The 19,932-nt window shown below is 38.6% G+C and overlaps 2 protein-coding genes across 2 annotated transcripts in view; one reads left to right on the plus strand and one right to left on the minus strand.

Annotated features, from left to right (window-relative positions):
* Positions 1-90: 90 nt before the first annotated feature.
* Positions 91-6,523, minus strand: LOC139942320 (uncharacterized). The gene is made up of 8 exons (XM_071939144.1): positions 6,327-6,523; positions 4,884-5,159; positions 4,114-4,311; positions 3,630-3,872; positions 3,114-3,477; positions 2,588-2,755; positions 2,259-2,335; positions 91-2,045 (listed from the first exon to the last, which is right to left on the minus strand). Exons 1-8 carry the CDS (start codon positions 6,368-6,370, stop codon positions 848-850), a joined length of 2,568 nt encoding a protein of 855 aa, XP_071795245.1. The 5' UTR covers positions 6,371-6,523; the 3' UTR covers positions 91-847.
* Positions 6,524-7,768: 1,245 nt separating this feature from the next.
* The window catches only part of LOC139941450 (death-associated protein kinase 1-like), a 105,201-nt gene continuing 93,037 nt past the window's right edge, over positions 7,769-19,932 (plus strand). Inside the window, exons 1-2 of the mRNA XM_071937951.1 lie at positions 7,769-8,030; positions 10,757-10,978. Coding sequence (XP_071794052.1) covers positions 7,969-8,030; positions 10,757-10,978 — 284 coding nt within the window. The 5' untranslated portion in view covers positions 7,769-7,968. The remainder of the gene's footprint in view (positions 8,031-10,756; positions 10,979-19,932) is intronic.

The following is a 19,932-nucleotide window of genomic DNA, read 5'->3' on the forward strand; positions in this document are numbered from 1 at the left end:
GTTGACATGGAAGTAATGGAAATAATTGTCAGGTTTAATGGACTTATGGTTTCTCCGTAACATAATACTCCAGGGAAATACAAACAATTTTCACACGTTATTTTGTTGATTATGACTTGTTGACTGTTTATTGATTTTACATGGCATTTTTTGCTTAAAAATTTAAAGCTAAAAAGATAACTTATTCACATTATTATTATTAACTCCATAATCTAAAGCAACTTAGACAAGTTTTCATAATTTAAAGATGCAAAGCCCAGTTTTTCTTACCGCTTTTTTTTGCGATTAAACCAAAAACATTGATTTTACTGCCGGTTCGTTTTGAGGTTTGTTTGCAATTCCTTCATGTTATTGATTGTTTATTATGTAGATTACTCGGTTTTGGTTTAGAATAAAGTTTTTTGGGGCAGGAATATTTGTTTCAAACATCCTCAAAATATTTGATTTTGCCTTAATGGATTGAGACAGACATGATTAGTAGGATTTGAAACTTTGCATGGTGGAGATAAGATATAGAAGAGTTTGCGGTAACACCATGTAATAACAATCTCTAAATGAGTTGGGGTGGTTCTGAAAAGAACCGTTGGGTTAACTCGACGTTTCGATCAGTATGCTCTGATCGTCTTTTGGAGAAGCCAACGGTTCTTTTCAGAACCACCCCAACTCATTTAGAGATTGTTATTACATGGTGTTACAGACATGTTTTTGTTTTTCCTAATTTATTGTTAATCAAAATGTACGATAATTGTTATTATTCAATGGACTATAAAAATGATAATTTTAATAATAACAACGATACAGAAACTTGATAGTGTCGAATGTAAGAAACCATTTGCAATTGTGGCATTTACTTTGTGCGTCTATTAATGCGGTTTCGATTGACAACCTTGCAGCAAAGCCGATTGAGTTCCTTCAAGACTGACGTAAGTTCTGTCCTTTTGCTTGCATCCTTTACGGCACAGCCCTTAGCTATCCTATCAAAACATGACAACAATCGGTTCTGCTTAGCAATGTCGTGGAATATCACTCCAAGACTGTAGACATCCGACTTCACATTGTAACGACTCCTGCCCTCTACGATTTCAGGGGCCATCTGGGGGCAGTGCTCCTGTGCGTACAGTTTCTCCATCTTGTTAAAGGTTTTGAGGGGCGGCGGGTCACTGATCAACGATGCCTTCCCAAGATCGATGATCTTGGCTTCCCAAGTCGCTGTCAGTTTCTTAGGATCTCGCCATATCATGACGTTTCCAATATGGAGGTCATTGTGTGTCCATCCAGCACGGTGTAGAGCCTTCAGTCCAGTTGTGACGTCACGGGAGATTCTCGTCCAATCCAGGGGCAGCAGAAACGGGCCCTTGGGACTCTTATACAGCAGTTTGTACGCACTCCAACAGGTATGCTTCTGCTGGTTACCAACGAACTCCTGCGCGAAGGAAAAGCTGTCCAGGATCCCGAGGAACGTCGGGAAGATCTTGCAGGTTCGAACGGCTTCCATGGCTTTGATTTCCTGCACCATGTCAGCGGTTCGTTTATCCGGTGCGTTACGGTTCACGTAAGTCAGGCGTTTCACGGCCATGAGAGAGACATCTGATACCGCCCTCATGAGGAATACGTCCCCGTAATCACCGGAGCCAAGTTTGAGCGGGGTTCCTCTTTTCGTCAGCACATGCTCCACGTCGTTGTCTGTCAGTATAGGCAGGCCCAATGCTGCAAGGTCCACCTTGCTAGAAGACACCACTTGTGATGAAGGAGACCCATGTTGAGTCTGGTTACTCGACTTATTGTATGTCCTGTTTAAAGTTGGACAGATAGTCGGTGCCTTTGGTTTTGAAGAAAGTCGTTGTGATTTCTTCTTCTGTTGGGCGGGTCTTTTTCGACCCGCATTCAGTTTCTCTTTTACAAAGCCCAATGCTGTGGCTTTGATTTTCTTAACCACCGGGGTTCTTCGTTTAGTAGCGCAAATCTTTGGCTTGACGTTTTGGCGTTTATTTTGCTTATTCCTTTCGAATAATGACTTTTGCTGGATGGTTTTATCTTCGGTTGTGCTGTGAAAATGAACAGAATTAATGGAACGTTACACATCAACTTCATGTGCCATACTGTGAGAAAATAATGGCCAAAGAGATCATTTCTCAATCGGATTTGTTTTAAATTGCAGAATTCTAATCCAAATCACAGCAGTTGGTGCATAGTCAATGTAAACTCTCTTGGACACTATTCACTGTAAAATTACTATTTTTCAAAGTCATAATTCTTACATTTTGCTGGCTCCTTTGGACAATCTATGTAGTGCTTCCAACAGTTTCTCAGCCCTTTCAGCATTTTCTTCAATTTCCTTTTGGTAAAACGAATACATATTTTTTGTATGTTTAAATTTGTGTTGAAACAGCCTCATGAGTCCAAAATCGGTCAAAGACGAACATTCTTAAAAGTATTCAGCCAAAATCGAGTCATTCAATTGTAAAGTGCTAACGCTTACAAACCTCTTAACATATCCGTGGTGGGTAAATAGAATACGAATGTGGAGGATTTAGTTAAGAAGTTCAGACACTCTTGAGGTGATCTAACTACTGTTAAACACACTTACCCTTTCCTCGTCACTTGTAAAGGGAAGCACTTGGCTACTGAATTTCCTGAGAGTGAGAAGGTCAATTCTCTTCTTCAGATGTGAAGTGATTGTCTTCACACGGAGCCATCTCCCCTCTGGTGACAGTTCGCTGATCTCAATTGCCAAATCATAGGGTTTTATGTCCAACTGAAGATATGTATTTATAGAGAAAATTTTAGAGAGGAAAGACTTGAAAAAAATTCCAAGAAGATTTCTCGCATATAGTTATAGAGGAAATATTGAAATGTAGCCGTGTGCATGCGATGTGTCCACAAAACAAAATAATGTTTAGTGGTATTCGATATAAGCATGGTACAAGGAATTGTGTAATCTAAAAGCAAATAAACTATAACAGCTATAGCTATAGCCGAATATTTTTTTGTGGTCTTGACTGCCAATATAATGGGCTATAACTGGTAGAGTGCTAGTAGTCCCAAGGGCGCAGATTCAAGTCAATGTGTCTTTGTACAAACCCAAACAGGTGATTTTGGGGGGTTAAACTCACGGTTTTTTCGTTCGGTTGCTCTTCTGTAAAAATTACTTCCTCTTCTGAAGATTTCGGCGAAGAGGAGGCAAGATCGGGTTGTCTGTGGCCATGCTGTGTTTTCGTTCCATCGACCGACTTGCAGGAACTATGTACAACAAGCTCGTGTTCATTATGTCCCATACCCGCCACGCACATTAATGTGTGTTCATTATTTACAAGGGTGATGTCAGTGTTGAGACTCGATGCTGATCCGTTTGCGTTTTGTGTAGGGAGCCCTCTGTCGTTTCTCTTCCGTCGCTCCTTCTTTTCGTCATCGTTCGTAATTCTTGTGATGTCATTTGCCATTTTGAGTTTGAATTCAGTTGCCTTTATTTCCAACGATCTGAAAAATGAATCAAAGTAATAGTAGAGCATTTGTGAACCATTCAAAGGCACCAGTCTAGAAGTTAAGTAAAAGTATTTTCAAATTGGTGGGAATTTATGGGAAAGCAAGCTTGAACGTTGTGTGACAGCCATGGTTCTGGCGCACCTTACCTTCTTTTCTCAGCGGAGTGGTCACAGCTCCGACTCCCGTCCACCAGGGTAGACGGTAGACCCACATCATCACCACCGGCCGTTGCATTCTGACCATTGCTCTCATCACAGAGTTCGAAATTGACCATTACTTCATCGGTACCTCTCGTGCCAAAGGTTGTCTGCCCACTCTCTCTGACTGAATGATCCGGTGAAACAACGCCAAGACCACTATGCTGAAATATTCCCATTTCAAGCCGATGTCTGACGAAATTAACAAGCAAACAAATTATATGAAGCTTACTATTTAAGTCTGCATTTTTTTTTATTTTTTTTTTTTATTATTACCAGTAGGCTGTTGAATTTTTCAACATGAACAAAATTATTGAAAGTAAACGATTTAAGCCATTCATTGTTGAGGTGGTCATTTCTAGTTAGTGATTCACAATTTTCTCAACAACAGACTGCAAAATGATGTGCTAAATCTTGTTTAAAATGTCCATACCTGAGTGAGAATTTCCTAGCAGTTCGACCTGACTGCCTACCACCAACGGCTTTACGCCGACGGACGTGATGTTTTCTCGGGGCTGTCTCCCCCTTACCCCATGCTTGACAGCGGGGGTTTTCGTCACAAGTGACGGTTGGCAGAGTAGCGTCTTGTTGCTCATTGGAAAGTGGGGCTACTTTGGAACCTCTCAGTATCCTGGAGTAAAGAAAATGACACTGAGTAAAAACAAATGTAATAAATGTGAAGTAAGATATGCCTAGCTTGCCTTGCTTGCATGTTGGTGTGTAAAGCCTAAGTTGATGGTTTTTCACAAAATAGGGAGATCGCCGTTACGGCTAGATGGCTCAGTTGGTACCGCTGGAAAGCTAATCTTGAAGTCATTGGTTAAACACCCATTTTAATCAATTTTTCTTCGTTGAACCCCGAAAGTGATTTTAAAAATCCACTTGGCCTGTCTGTGGGTGGAGCCTTTATGTGCAATCTGGGAGCCAAAATTGATAGATGTCACCCATATTCCAAGTGGGACTCTGGTTGGAACCCTATTTAGAATAGTTATCATTTATCTCAAATTGGAAACACTTTATGTGACAACGCACTTTCTACATGGACAAAAATATGCAAACACCACTTTTTATACAACACCGCGTAATTATATTTCGTTGAAAGAAAAAAATGTATTTTTGAGAAAATGTAGGTCTGTGTTTAACGAACTCATAATTGTGCCTTTCGTTAATAGTTGCCCAATTTCTCATTACTCGTGACCTCACCTTCGTAACAAAGTTGTAGCAAACGAACCAAGCTTACGGCGACGAGGCCAGTTCACTCCGCCGTCACCGCAGATACCGGGGGCCTGTGGTCGCACCGCCCCCACGGGTTGTGGTCCTTCTGAGTCTGACCGTCTACGGTCCTCAAGGGATGAACCTGTACCCTCTTGGCTGTCCGTACCTGCCTCATGGACACCTTGGAGCTCAGATGACAAGCACGGTTTGCTGAGGAGCTCTCGGGATTGGGTATGAGAAGCTCCTTCGCGGCTCCTTTGTAATCTAATCAGGGACCAATTTCATATAGCTGTTTAGCAGGAAATTCAGCTCAGCGAATGTCTTTGCTAAGCAAGAAATTAGTGGGCCATCACTCAAAACAATGGTAAACAAGAGTTTCTGTGCTTATGAAGCTGTTGTGCTTACAGGCTACGTGTTTTAAGTGTGCCCAAGCAACTGTTGAACGACCTAAATAATAAACTATAAAAATACACTATCAAATCTTTTGGGTCAGAATTGACCTGGATTTCTGGTCAAAGGGTCAATTCCATGTAGGTCAGGCTGACCCAAACAGTGGTCAATGTGATTTTTAATTCGGATTCTGACTGTTAGTTTAACTCATTTTTGTGTCGTTTTCAAACTGATCACGGATCCTGGTCAGTCTCATTTATGGGAGGTTTTATTTTACCTCACGGCTGCAACATTGAGATGAAATTTGAATACATTTTTATCTAAATTTTAACAAACAATGCGTCATTGTGTCGAATAACACTGGTTTAATCAAAGGCAGTGTTAACTTGGACATAGTGGAGTCTAAGGAGAGGTTTTTTTTAATGACTAGCAAGTGGGACCATTGGCTTGACACTTCACTTTTTCCACTTTAATTCCACATTGTCATGAATTTGTATGAAAACTTGGACAGAAATTCTGACTGATCTTCAGAAGTCAGTACAATAACATTCTGACCAGTGATGGGTCACTGATCATGAGATAACGCTTTTCGTAGGTCCTTGAAACAGAACAACAGGATATGACAATTTCATAAACTGTGAGCACCCAGTCGTCAGCAGACGAAGCGTAACATCTTGAGATCGGGATTAACATTGTAATTTGATTGTCATCGTGGTCTAGCGCCACAGTGGGCTAGAATTGAATCAAAGTGCGCCAAAATTATATTTCAACATATTTTTGATGACAAGTTGGTTGTAAGGGTTTGTCGGTTTGACTGAATGACATCTGAAAGTTGTGGGTTCAATTCCTACAAGTGCTGATTTCACAATAGGATAAGTATTGACGCTTTTATTCATAATCATAGATGCTAAACCAATGTGTTTGTATGAGAGAGATCGCTGTTGTTGTGTTTCCATGGCCTAGGCATTCATTATCCCCTTGGGAGTTTGCCGAGAACCCTTGGCGTTAAGATAAACAAAGAAACACTGACCAAAAACTTACCTGAATCTAGCAGATATTATAAGCTCTCTTCCGTATCGGAACATTTTCAGCCCAAGTTTTGAAACACAAGGCTGTTGTATTTAAATTCGTTTTGAAAAAAAATCAATCGCAGTCATAGGTCTAGTACTTTCGAAGCAATATCCTGTAGTGTGCATTTCAGCTACGTTTGTGTATTTTCCCCTTTTGTTTACTTCATGTCCGGCGTGTTTTTAAGTTGCGATGTTCCAGTTTCGTCATTTTGTTTGTGACTTCACAACTACCGCGCAAGAATTTAAATTCATCAGAGAACGCTGTGCTCGTGACGCACTGCTGGGGAGTTCTTAAGACACACGCGCGCGTTTGACAAAAAGGCCCATGCAAAAAGGCATCTTCAAGACTCGCTCGGCTAAAGTCTGATTTGAATACAAAATTCCCCTATATTCGATATTCTGATTTATAACATGTTAATTTTCCTGATGTGCTGAGCTGATCTTGTGTCAATAGAACGTATCTTATAAGCTTACAGCAGCTGAAAAACCAGCCACAGTTGCAGTTTTATTTCTGGAATTTTGTTTTGCCAAACTCAAAAAAGGCAAATCAAATAGACCACTTGCATAACGCCCTTGCATAACGCGAACGCAACAGAGACGCTGAGGACACGCGCGAGTTTTTACGCACTAATGAACAGTTAGTTGCCTAATTTTGGCCTCATTATTAAAGTGAGGGCGCTTTTTGGACTCAGTAAGGGCGATTTTTGAGAGTGACGTGAAAGATTACTTGTCCTGGGACATGATATCACATAGACTAGTATAAGAGTCTGCATAATTATGAACCATGCCTTAATTCCTCTCACTTGTACCATTACTATCAAACTGTTCATTCATGATGGTCTTTACACAATAACCCAAGCATGACAACCCCATCCATCCCCACAATAACTTAGATAAATTGCTAATTAATTTTGCTAAAATTGCTAAAGATTTTGTCACAGGATAATTACTTGATAATATACAGGATAAGATTGACCATAGACTGTTTGGAAGTGTTAAAGGTGTGTTCACCTCAAACTACCTAATCCATTCAAAAGTAGGCTAGGGGCCTACTATTCTCGAAGTTTTCAGAGGTTGTCATTACCATGGACAGCATCAGACGATTACATACCGTCAAATGAGGGCGCACTTTACCACTTCCCTTTCGTCTAAGTTAGAGTTTTATTTTAAACTAGGTAGTTGGGTTTTGAAAAAAAAATAATAAAGTACTCTTTTCATTGATGAGAAGGTATCTTGATTTTGAAACACTTTACGTCATGAGTTTATTTTCATATACCTTGAAGCATAAAAAGCTGTCCGAAGTATTTAGTTAACAATTGCTACCTCAACTGATTTACACAAACTACACGTTTAAAAACACTCGCTTACATTACTTCATCACTTTTTCATCACAACACTCAAACACATCACAGAGTTCGTGATTCCAAATCTCACACGCTAGAGCATTGCACACTGTACTGCATGCTTTAGTGAAAGTTACTGTAAGTGGCGATTTTGTGTGTTACCTCTACGCCTCCGTCCGAAATGTTCCTGTTACATCAGTCTTCATTCGGGAACTAGCTGGGAATGTATTGGTTTTCTGACCTAAAGTGCCTTCTTTACGACGAGCCAGAATGCTGACTTTTAAGACCGAGTCCGTGGAGGATTTTTACGATATTGGAGAGGACATTGGAAGGTAGGTAACCGGCCGTTGACTGTGCCGCCGACACGGCTGCTGTGTTCCGCGTTGCGTTACCACTGATTCTACCTCCATGGATGGTTTTTAATACCACGGAGGAAAACTTAGTGGTTAAATACATCGTCATAATATTTGACTCATCATATTCATAACATGAATAGCAATGATGGAGAATTTTATTTAACTCTATTCCCCGAGCTTTTTAGGGCTGCAGTTCAGAATTGACAATGATTGATTGAGTAACACTAACACTCAGTTATGAATATTGAGGTTGTTCAACTGTTGATGAAAATATTCTTAGCTTGAAAGTTGAAGAAGCAAAAGTTGTTAGTTCCTCCTTTTGGATTTGGAGAGCACACAAAAAGTGAATCATTCCCATCCTTAGTTGTGATGTTCTAACCTTCTTTCCTCTCGATGATCTTACAAACATCTGTGTCTTACTTAGCCCAACTTGTGTGGCCAATGAAGGATTCAGCTATCCTTGGCCACACAAGTGGGCCAACCTGTCTTACTTAATTAACTACATTATAAGAGCCAAAAGCTATAGTATAGTTATCGTATTTCAATTAAATCGAACCCCCAAAAAATCATCAAAATGGCATAGGCCTACTCTGATGTTGAATGGTATTGTAGCTCAGTTGAAGAAAATGTTGAATTATTGTGTGTTCTTGGGGGGGGGGGGGGATTCACAGTAGACTGCGTGTTTTGATTGGGCAAATTGAAACACATGCATCAGGCCCTACTATTCATTATGTAAAACTGTCAGAAGCTGTTTGTAGGCTTCTTCCCAAACATTTTTATTGGCAATAATTTTAAAAGCGATTTCCCAAGGTGATTCCCCAAAGTAGGCTTATACCTTCCCTTATTAAAGAAATGATTTATACAGAAACAAATCAGCAATAACAAACACTCACATACAGAGCTAAGTCATTAGTCCTTTATAGTTTATATACGTATGGGGGTAACCAACACACACGGGTCTTTTTTGACATTCAATCACATTGTGTTAGTTTCTCCAAACTAGTGTATAAATTACTGACATTTTCACAGGTTGGTTACAAGATGTATGGTGTGTGTACTATTTAAAATTTATATGATCCAGTTCCTGTCAATAAATAAAACAGAATATTAATTTTTTAGAGATAGTTTCCTGGAGAGCAGTTGGGTAAACAATATGCCAGACACAAATGCTAGTATTGATCTCTCAATCTCTCATTAAACTTTGGGGATTGTTAATTATTAACAACTCATGATTATGACAGTGAGGGGGCTATCCCCTTTCCCACTACAGAAAAACCCCCCAAAACCAACAACACACATTTGGTTGTTGAAAAAATATTCTACTGAAGTTGCTTTGCAACTCAATTTGGACAACAGTAAACAAAAATGTATCTTCATTAAAGATGTTTTAGGTTTCAATGTTGGATGGCAAAGTTATAAGTTTGTTACCTTTACATTATAAAAAGAAAAGAAAAATAACTTCATTGGTTATTTGAATGTTGCTATTTATTTTGTTATTTATTTGTTTTTCATGGGGAGGGGGGGGGGGGGTAGCTGTCAAGGAAGCCAATTCCTACATGTATTGTAATCATTTATTTTATACCCAGTCTATGTGTCTTTAGTACACCCATTAACAAATACAATACAGCTAATATTGGACACATGTTTGATTCTGACCCGTAGCCAGAGCAACATGGCAAGATAGGGACTGAAGTACAGACCCGACACTCATTCATGACTCACACACAGCACATCCTCCATGTGCTGATATGTGTGTACAATGCATTGATGACGTCTGTGACTTGTACTTTGTATGAATATATGCAACTGGGTCGGTCACTTGAGATTCTGTACTGTCCCTGCCCAAATAAATTTATATATAGCATCTGTTATTCCCCTGTTGATAATTAATATGAAACTCAGCATATTTTTCCCAGTATTCAATAGTTTGATTTATTTTAAAGAAGGTAAACACATCTTTTAAATGGAACTTAACAGCATACATTGAGTTTAATTTTAATTTGACTTAAAAAAAAGTATTTACAGTTATTTTTAAGCTGGTTGTGCTAAAAAACAATTGGATACACATTTTTTTTGTCATTTGAAAATTTTGGTGATGTGTTGCACGGCTGAGCAGCCAGTCAAGCACACACGACTCAAGCTCTGGTGTTTTGAATCGGCAGAGTGTGGTTTCGAGTCCCGGTCATGACATTTGTGTCCCGAAAAGGACATAACACATAATACAAAAATGAAAGGCCGTTAGGGCTAGCTCTAGTACCACCCCAATTTCCTTTCCAGGTGTTGTATTAAATGGGATCTTTGTCTCATAAAACAATTCTTAACAGGCTCGACCAAATTTCATATTTCGGTGCCAGAAGTTTGATTTATGAAAGACATGGCGCATTATAAACAGCATTCTCCCTTAACAGTGGTTTGCTGGCCAAATGCCAGTTAAAGCACCTGTCAAACTTCACTCTATTAGTCCGACTGGCTAGTTCAGTGTTGAAAAGCATCTATTTCATAGGTAATGTGGACTAGTTGAAAAGCTTGTGGAATAGTGAAATGACAAGCTAATTGGTCGTGCTGGTTAGTCACAGAAAAAGTTAGGGGCAAACCCTGTGTAAAAGTACTCTTAATATTTCCAATGATGTCTGATGAGCAATTGAAACCATAATACGATAATGAAAGAGTAACAAAATTGTGATTTCAATTTCTCCCTACAGCGGTCAGTTTTCAGAGGTCAAGCGAGTGACAGAACGTAGCAGTGGACGAGACTTCGCTGGCAAGTTTGTGAAGAAACGTCGCTATGCCTCCAGTAGGCGTGGGTCCCGCAGAGAAGATATCGTTCGTGAGATTGAAATACTGAGTGAGCTGTCGCACAGCCAAATTATCAGCCTGCAGGAGGTGTTTGAGACGCCCACCGAAGTCATTCTCATCTTGGAATTGTAAGTTAAACAAATAAAATGTCATGTAACAGGGGTTCACATTCGGCCCAAATGAGCATACCAACTCCTATTTTGTGGTATCTGCTTACTGTGCAATTCTGCGCTTATGGCGCCATGTGGAACACATGTCTTTGTTAGCTGCAAAGTGCAAAATTTGGCGGTAAGCAGAGCCAGAAATCGTTCCTTGTTATTTTTGGGTGTCACGCAGAGTGCCAGATTTTGTTTCAAGTAGCTGCTTGCAAATGAAGGCATCACGTACACACTAAATGTTTGTCAATATTTTGTTATGAATTTTGGGTGAGGCAAAGTTTGGGGGGGGGGAGGAAGGTAGGGTTGGAACTGGTAGGCACTCTTTACTCCATTTCTAAAAGAACTTACTGCAAACAAGTGAGTCACTGGTTGACATAATTTTCTTGCATGATTGACTGATTTGGATGACACGCTGATACAGGAAAAGATATTCCGACAAACTCAGATTGCTTTCATCAACTATTTTCACAAATCATTGGAATTGATTGAGTTGTGTTTCAGTAACTAGATGACAATACTTATTATAGGCCTAGTCTATTGTGAAATCAGCAGTTAGCTTGGGGGATTCGAGCCTACAACCTTGTAATGCAATTCCTAAAGTCTAACCACTAGACCACAGTGTGACATTATTAAAGTACACAAATTGGCCCTATATATTTACAGTAGGCCCTATGTTATTAAAGAGTGTGAGGTGGCACATTGTTCACTACATAGTACACGTACATATGTAGTATGTCTATGTCAGCTAATTACACACAACATAATTAGTGATTGATATGAACATAGAGGTAAAACGTTTACACACGATTGAGTAATTAACTTACATAACACTGTCCAACATACAACCCATAGCATTAGGATGCATGGTGCACAAATTTAATTAAAACTAGAGGCAGCCCGCCTAACTACTCAGTGACGACCTCACACACTTGTTGCCAGTATCAACACCTCATTGTGAAGTTTTGCCATGAAGGAAAATTACAAATTAAAAAAAAAGAGATTATATTTTACGTCATGAGCTTTTTCCTAGAAGTCTAGTGACATTGTATTTATTGTTCTCTTTATGTGGCTAGAGGCTTTTGGCATTAGGCGCTTTATAAATGTTCTTATTATCATTAACCAAGCAGTTAAAAAGTCATATTGGAATTGATGAAGTGGTGTGAAAACCAAGAAATTGTGTTTCAGTAACTAGATGGCAATACTTATTATAGGCCTAGTCTATTGTGAAATCAGCAGTGGTTAGCTTGGGGGATTCGAGCCTACAACCTACTCAATGTTAGCGCTGCATTCTTGTCAGTTTGTAGACTGTGTCAAAGTGTTGCCTCAATTATCAGTTTGAACTTTTTCCCACCTTGCTCAGTTCATTAGTCAAAGGGGAAGCAGTGACATTTCAGGCAATTCTCTCATATCCCATCCATGACCAAAAGTCTACTTGTAGGCTTGCTTAGCAAAGAAACACCATGCTTAGCCAATTTTGATGGCTTAACTACAAAGTAACGCCTGTTATGAGTCATTGCTTGTGACCACATGGTGTTTTGCTTGCGCACATTTTTAAAGCATTCGTGTGCCAAGTGCACACTTGTGCACAGCCCCAAATGAGTTGTAGTGCATGGGAGTTTACATACACTGTAGCTTGACAATCAATGACAGAAACTCCAAAACATAATGCAAAACAGCATTGTGACAGCTCAAGCATCGTTAAACATGGCAAACATGCATAGAATTTTCCCGCTGATTTTATAGAAGATTTCCTCTTGCCCTCTTGGTATTGTAACCTGTGACATCACATGTTAACAAAAGAACAACGAAGAGCTTAGACTTCCTGTACATTGAGCATGAATTGTACACAGCCTAATGGAAGAAAACATCTAAATCTGCTAAATGTTGATATGAAGAAGAGGGGCACATCTCAAAACTTGTTTAAAACTCTTAAATTTATGTCAAAATTTTGACACAAAAAGTATAATTTCCTATATGCAGCCTTAAAATAACCCATAGCACCCACAGAAATTGCTGAGTGTGGTGCCCTTTGCAAAGTTCTTATTACAAGTTATCATTATCTTCAAAGAAGTGCCCCTTTACCGGAGGAAATTGGTGTTTCCCTTCAAGACCTAAGTTCAAGGCTAGTGCAGTGTCTTGCCTGACAGGCAGTGCCCTATTGAATACATACAGGGTCACTCTTCTTGCAGGCCTGGAATTTCATCTTTGAGAGGGCAAGGCCATTTTCCTTTTTGCAAAGGGCACTTCATTGGACAATCTTAGAGTCAATGGAATTGTTTTAGTTAAGGGGCCATGGCCTCCGTGGTCTGTGTGTAATTCCAGGCAGGTCTTCCTGTTAATAAATGTTACACGGAGTATCTGACGATAGTGGTGTACGCCGAAAAAAAGTATAACACTCATCATGTTGGTTGTTTAAAGCCATTGGACACTTTCGGTCAACAGTATTATCCAAGGCCGACACTTCGTGTATCACAACTTATGTATAAAATAACAAACCTGTGAAAATTAAAGGTTAATCGGTCATCGGAGTCGGGAGAAAATAATGGGAAAACCCACCCCTGTTTCCGCACGTTTCGCCGTGTCATGACATGTGTTTAAAATAAATCCGTAATTATCGATATCGAGAATTTATAATTGTTTTAATGTTTTCTCAAAAAGTCTTTCACCATTACCTTCTGTAAACCCTGTAAGTTAGTTATTTGTAAATCTGTGTGAACTTTGATTTTTTTTCTGTTCCGAAAGTGTCCAATGGCTTTAAGGCAGTTGTCTAGTCTGTTCTGGGTTGGCCTGTATTGTGCTACACCAGTTCCTCCTTTTTGTTGAATCTCTACCTCTATCTCTACCTCTATCTGTACCTCCATGGTTGAATGGTTGAATAAGGGATCAAGGTAATTAGCAGTTAACACCTTGTGATTTATACCCACTATCAGCAGTAGATATCTTATTTAGTAGGGTAGATGTTCTTTCAGATCTTGGTTTCTTATCAGAACTGTTTAAATATGATACTTGAGGCTAGTACAAATATTGAATGAATACACTGTATCAGTGCATTGTCACTATCTGAATTTACGACACACACAAAATAAAAATGCCAGATTTCATCGAGGGATAATATTCTGCAACAATGTACAAACGAAATGCATTTAGTTTTGCTATATATGTAACTCTCACATAGATCCAATTGTCCAATTTGATTTTTCTTTTTCACGATAAACAAAAAAAGACATGGAAATTCGTCCAGCCCACACTCTGAACATTATTCCAAACTTCCTTGTAAACTTCATTGCCTTGCCTTCCACCTCTGGAACCCGGTTCAAATCCCGCTCGGGGCAGTACATGTATGTGGATTGGGTTGTCAGTCACTACCTGACTGCCTGGGTTTCCCCCGGAATATATCTCTGGGGTTTTCCTCCCACATCTAAAATTGAAACTTTCTCATTGCCTTCTCTTCATTGGGTTCTTGGCTTGTGATTAAAGACACTTGACACTATTGGTATTTGTCAAAGACCAGTCCTCTCCCCTAGTGTATCTCAACATATGCATGAATTAACCAACCTGTGAAAATTTGAGCTGAATTGGTTGTCTAAGTTGCGAGATAATAATGAAAGAAAAAAACAACACTTGTCAAATTCTCAATCTGAGGTCTCAAAGTCAAATTCGTGGAAAATTCCTTCTCTCTTGAAAACTACATTACTTCAGAGGGAGCCGTTTCTCACAATGTTTTTTATTCAACCTCTCCCCAATACTCATCACCATGTAAGGTTTTATGTTAATAATTATTTTGAGTAATTACCAATAGTGTCCACTGCCTTTAAGTTTGCTTTTTCTTAGGGTCCTTGGCTTCACAACCAGAATCGATAAATGAAAATATTAATACTAAATATTAGTAATGTTATGTACTATAGGGCATTTTGATACTGAAACTGTACCCATATATTCCACCATGCAGTGACTCTAAACTTTTGTATTCTTCCCATTGATGATCGGCACTTGCACCACCAGAGCATGACTGGTAACACAGGATGCCATCAAAGAAAACCATGGGCATAGAATAACCTAGTCAGTGCGCTCAAACTTTTAGCTTTTGTTCCTCTGTACCAGGATGGCTACAGTCAGACCTTGGACAATCAATAACGTTCATGAGTTCGGGTTCAGGTGTCATTTTTCGCTTGACAACATCTTTTGAATCGGTGTTTGCCGAGTGGCTGTGCTTGCTGGTTCTATTTTTAGAAGTATACAGAAGTATGGTTTATAAAAGTGCATGAGAGAGGGGAGGAGAGGTATTTTTGTACTATTTGGCCTACCAAGGATGTTCTAAAAGGTTATCAAAATTATCCAAAGTTTTTTTCTTCCAAACAGTAGGTTACAGAGTAAGTTATTGGGCGCACACGGTACAGTGTTATGCCACATGTAGAGCTTGGTTTAGGGCTGTTCGTACGAAAACACTTTCCAAGGTAAAAGTACGCATGAAGGATTAATAAAGGACTATACAACAACAAAAAAATACTGGCTGGCTAATTTTGCTACATTGCGGTTAGCAATGTATTATAAGCCTGCATGTAGGTATGTTCATAATGCACGCTAACACAAAAATTGCATTCAAACTGTACATCCGAGAAAATGCACTTTTTAAAAATTATTTACAAATTGGCGCAGAAGTAAAAAACCCTCGTTACATTCATACAATGTACATTAAAGTAAAATAGAAACAGTCACTCATAGTAAAGGTAGTTCACTGGCAACTATTTGTACATTGGCAAGGAAATTGTGTAAATTAATGCTTGACATTTGCAACTAAATCATATAGCAAAACATGTACATTGTGTGGTAACTACATGTATCAGAGAACTTCAGTGTTTGAAAACCCTCGAACAAGGCTTGCACCTAATCGGTCACTGTAGTCTAGTGGTTAGACTTCAGTACTTGCAATCACAAGGTTGTGGGTTCCAATCCTACCAAGCTAATCGTGGTCCAGTGGTTAGACTGTACAGTACTTGCAATCACAAGGTTGTGGGTTTGAATTCTATCAAGCTAATTGTGGTCTTGTGGTTAAACTGTACAGTACTTGCAATTACAAGGTTGTGGGTTCCAACCCTACCAAGCTAACTGTGGTCTAGTGGTTAGACTGTACAGTACTTGCAATCACAAGGTTGTGGGTTCCAATCCTAATAAGCTAATCGTGGTCCAGTGGTTAGACTGTACAGTACTTGCAATCACAAGATTGTCGGTTCCAACCCTACCAAGCTAATCGTGGTCCAGTGGTTAGACTGTACAGAACTTGCAATCACAAGGTTGTGGGTTCCAATCCTACCAAGCTAATCGTGGTTAGACTGTACAGTACTTGCAATCACAAGGTTGTGGGTTTGAATCCTACCAAGCTAATCATGGTCTAGTGGTTAGACTGTACAGTACTTGCAATCACAAGGTTGTGGGTTCGAATCCTACCAAGTTAAATGTTGATTTTGCAATGATTAGGATAAGTATTGTCGTCTAGGTACTGAATTACATTTAGGCAATAGTACATACATGTACTAAAGGACTGTTAGAAGAAGTATGATAGATCTGGTACGACATCTCCCAAGAAAGTATTAAGAGTATCGTTAGAAAAAAAAATAACCCAATTGTCTCCAATTTCCTTTAAAAAAATTGGCTGCAAATCAACACATACTTCACAGACATATTTCCTCAACACAGTATAAAATATAGCCAACAGGTCTAATTTATACCGGTGTATATCAAAAAAAATACCCATTAGCCTGCAGTAAACAAGCCTAGACAAAGCGAGCACAAAGAGGGCAGCTGGGCAGAGAGTATCAGATTGCAGCTCATCTCCCTGAGCGCTGAGTAACTAGAGACGGCAATGTGCACTGAATATGTCTATGTTCAGGTGCTGTGGACTTTTTGCAGAATGAGTCGAGAGATGAGAGAGGGCTACTGTTCTTATGAGTAGACCTGAGACTGTCTTGGATCCTCTTAAAGGCAGTGGACACTATTGGTAAATACTCAAAATAATTATTAGCATAAAAATTTACTTGGTAAGAAGCAATGGGGAGCTGTTAGTAGTATAAAACAATGTGAGAAACTGCTCCCTCTGAAGTAACGTAGTTTTTGAGAAAGAAGTAATTTTCCAAGAAATGTATTTCGAGACCTCAGAATTAGATTTTGAGGTCTCGAAATCAAGCATCTGAAAGCACACATCTTCTTGTGACGAAGGTGTTTTTTTCTTTCATTATTATGTTGCAACTTTGACTAACAATTGAGCTCAAACTTTCACAGGTTTGTTATTTTATGCATGTGTTGAGATACACCAAGTGAGAAGACTGGTTTTTGACATTACCAATAGTGTCCAGTGTCTTTAAAGTAAGTGAGACCGCCAGATGAGCAGGATCCACTATGTGAATAACTGCACAGTTTGAACCACAGAGGGTGTATGGATGTCTTTGTTCTGAATGTGGACACCCATTCATAGACTGCAAAGTCTTGTTCGTATTGACATCGAGAAAACATCTCAAACGAAGACAATGTAATTTGTTTATGAAATCAAATCTTCTTTTTAAATTATATTTGATATAACATTATATAAAATATAACATTCATAAAAATACTTGCAGCAATTTGTTATAATGATTCAATAAATTGTTTAAATTAAAACTTAACAAATATGAAACTTAAGACAAAAACCCAATGTACTAAAAAGTTAATCATGAAATGGTGTATTTTTGGTATAAATCACCTTGCCCATTTCGATAATGTGCATTTCAGTCACGACATTCTTCCAATTTTAGGCCAGTTGCTGATTATTTTTGCCCTCAGAAAAATCTGCAAAATTGTTAAGTAACAGCCTTGAAAGATTATAAAATCCTGTGCTACATGCACAATGTAGGTCAGACTTATACTCGGTAACATTTTCCTACTTTTTCCCCTGAGGGCCAAATATCACAGAGCTGCTGCAGCTCCCCCTGATTCTGCAGAAAGTTCCATTAAAAACCCCCACAATCTTTCTAACTCCTGATGTGTTTCGGATGACTACATAGAATCCCCATCAAACTTCAACTTCCAGGGAAGTCTTGTTTAAAGGGTGTATGTACAGATTTACACTAAACTTACACAGTTTGAAGATAATGATAGTAGAAAGCTTCCCTAAAAATATTACTTGCTGAGGTGCTGTAGTTTTTGAGAAATGAGTAAAACAATGTCATGAAAATAATTTTCGCCTCAGTGATAATGAGACGAAAATTATTTTAGTATGTAAAAACAAATTGTTTTTTTACTATCATTATCTTCAAACGGTGTTAGTTTAATGTAAATCTATGGACATTGTGTTTTGTGTTACAAAAAGTACCCAAATCCTTTAATTTAAGAAGCATGTGGAATGTATCTCCCTGATTGTTGTGCAAAATCGCCCTGAGATTGCAATACAAATTGGAAAATCTAAAATGTCTGGCATTTGAGAAGAAGAAGATCAAAAATGAATGTGAAGAGTGCGGAGAGATTTGTACATTTTAAAGGTAGGGTCTTAGATTGGTAAAAATACTTACAAAAGTTATGACCATCAAAACTTACTTGATGAGAAGCACTGCAGCTGTTGTTAGTATATTTAAATCATTTTGAGAAAGTATTCCCTTCGAGGTAACATGGTTTGGAGAATTTTTTTTTGGCCAAAAACATTTGAATCAGAGAAATGATTATTGTAGAAAACGGTTTTAGACTTTTGAGGGTTGGTGTCCTTTCACGAATGCTGTGGCCAGTGATGCCTTGTCCCATCGCTAAATGAGGATGGATTCAAAAAATGTCATGTTTTTTTTCTCAGCCAGTAGACACTGTTTTCAGCTGAATTTCTTTAAATCAGCATTTAAATATATAACCCTGTATCTTTAAGTTTGTACTTTTCAATGACTAAAACATAATGACAAAATGAGTCATGCTGTATGCAATTTTATATGGCATATCTTGGGGAAGTTTCCAACTGAACGATCCTTAAATACTCGGGATACATTTCAGCATGAAATATGAACCCTCTGGGCCTTAAGGCATATCTGAATGAATTTTTGCTGTTTTTAATGAGTCTTAGAACCACACAATGTTCAGATATTGAGTATTTTTTTAGTGGAATGGACGAAGATTAATGACCCAAGGTAGATTTTGGTTGCTACAACTTACAAAATGTTTTTTTTGTAATTTTGGTAAGGGGCCATTCAGGGTAATCAATGTTTAAAAATAAATTTCAAATTTGTTTCCAAAAACGTTTGGTGGATATGTCAAAAGAAATATATATATATTTTTTAATCAAGACATTATGTAAATTGGTATGACCATTTTGATAACAAGGGATGGCCCCGTTTGTCAAAAATAGTTTAAATATATAAACCAATTGGTTCTGCGTGTTAGTGAACAAAAAAAAAATCAAGGGCAAATCCTGGATTATTAATTTTGTTACATGATCAAAGCAAATCAGCATTTACCAGCAAGTCATTTCCTGCTGTGAATGAATTTATGTTTCACTCCCAATTTACAAAAGAAATCCACTTTAAAATTTGAAGGAATGCTGCTTTTGCAGTCTTCGGAATCGCACTCCGTAAAAATGATTGTCTGAAAGACTGTGTTTTGGTGTCACATGGCCCGGGGAATTTTTTTTGTACAGCATTCTAAAAATGTGATGAATGTTGAATGTTATTTGTGATGCCGTCGCATCAATCATTTGTTAACTTTATAAAAAAGCAAAAAATTAAACACTAGACTGCCAAATATTTTGAAGATTTTTCGTACTGGTCTGACGTTAAAATTTCTAGCTCTGGGCCAGCAGTCCAGTGGGTATTCCATCCCATGGTGTTTGCAGTCGCTACTTACAAGCTTGCCATTTGGATGTGTCAATCGCTGCATGAATTTTCTGGGGGCGAAAATGCCATCTTAAAGTGTTGTCTGCA

This window comes from Asterias amurensis, chromosome 9 (assembly GCF_032118995.1).
Source record: "Asterias amurensis chromosome 9, ASM3211899v1".
NCBI classification, from domain to species: Eukaryota; Metazoa; Echinodermata; class Asteroidea; order Forcipulatida; family Asteriidae; genus Asterias; species Asterias amurensis.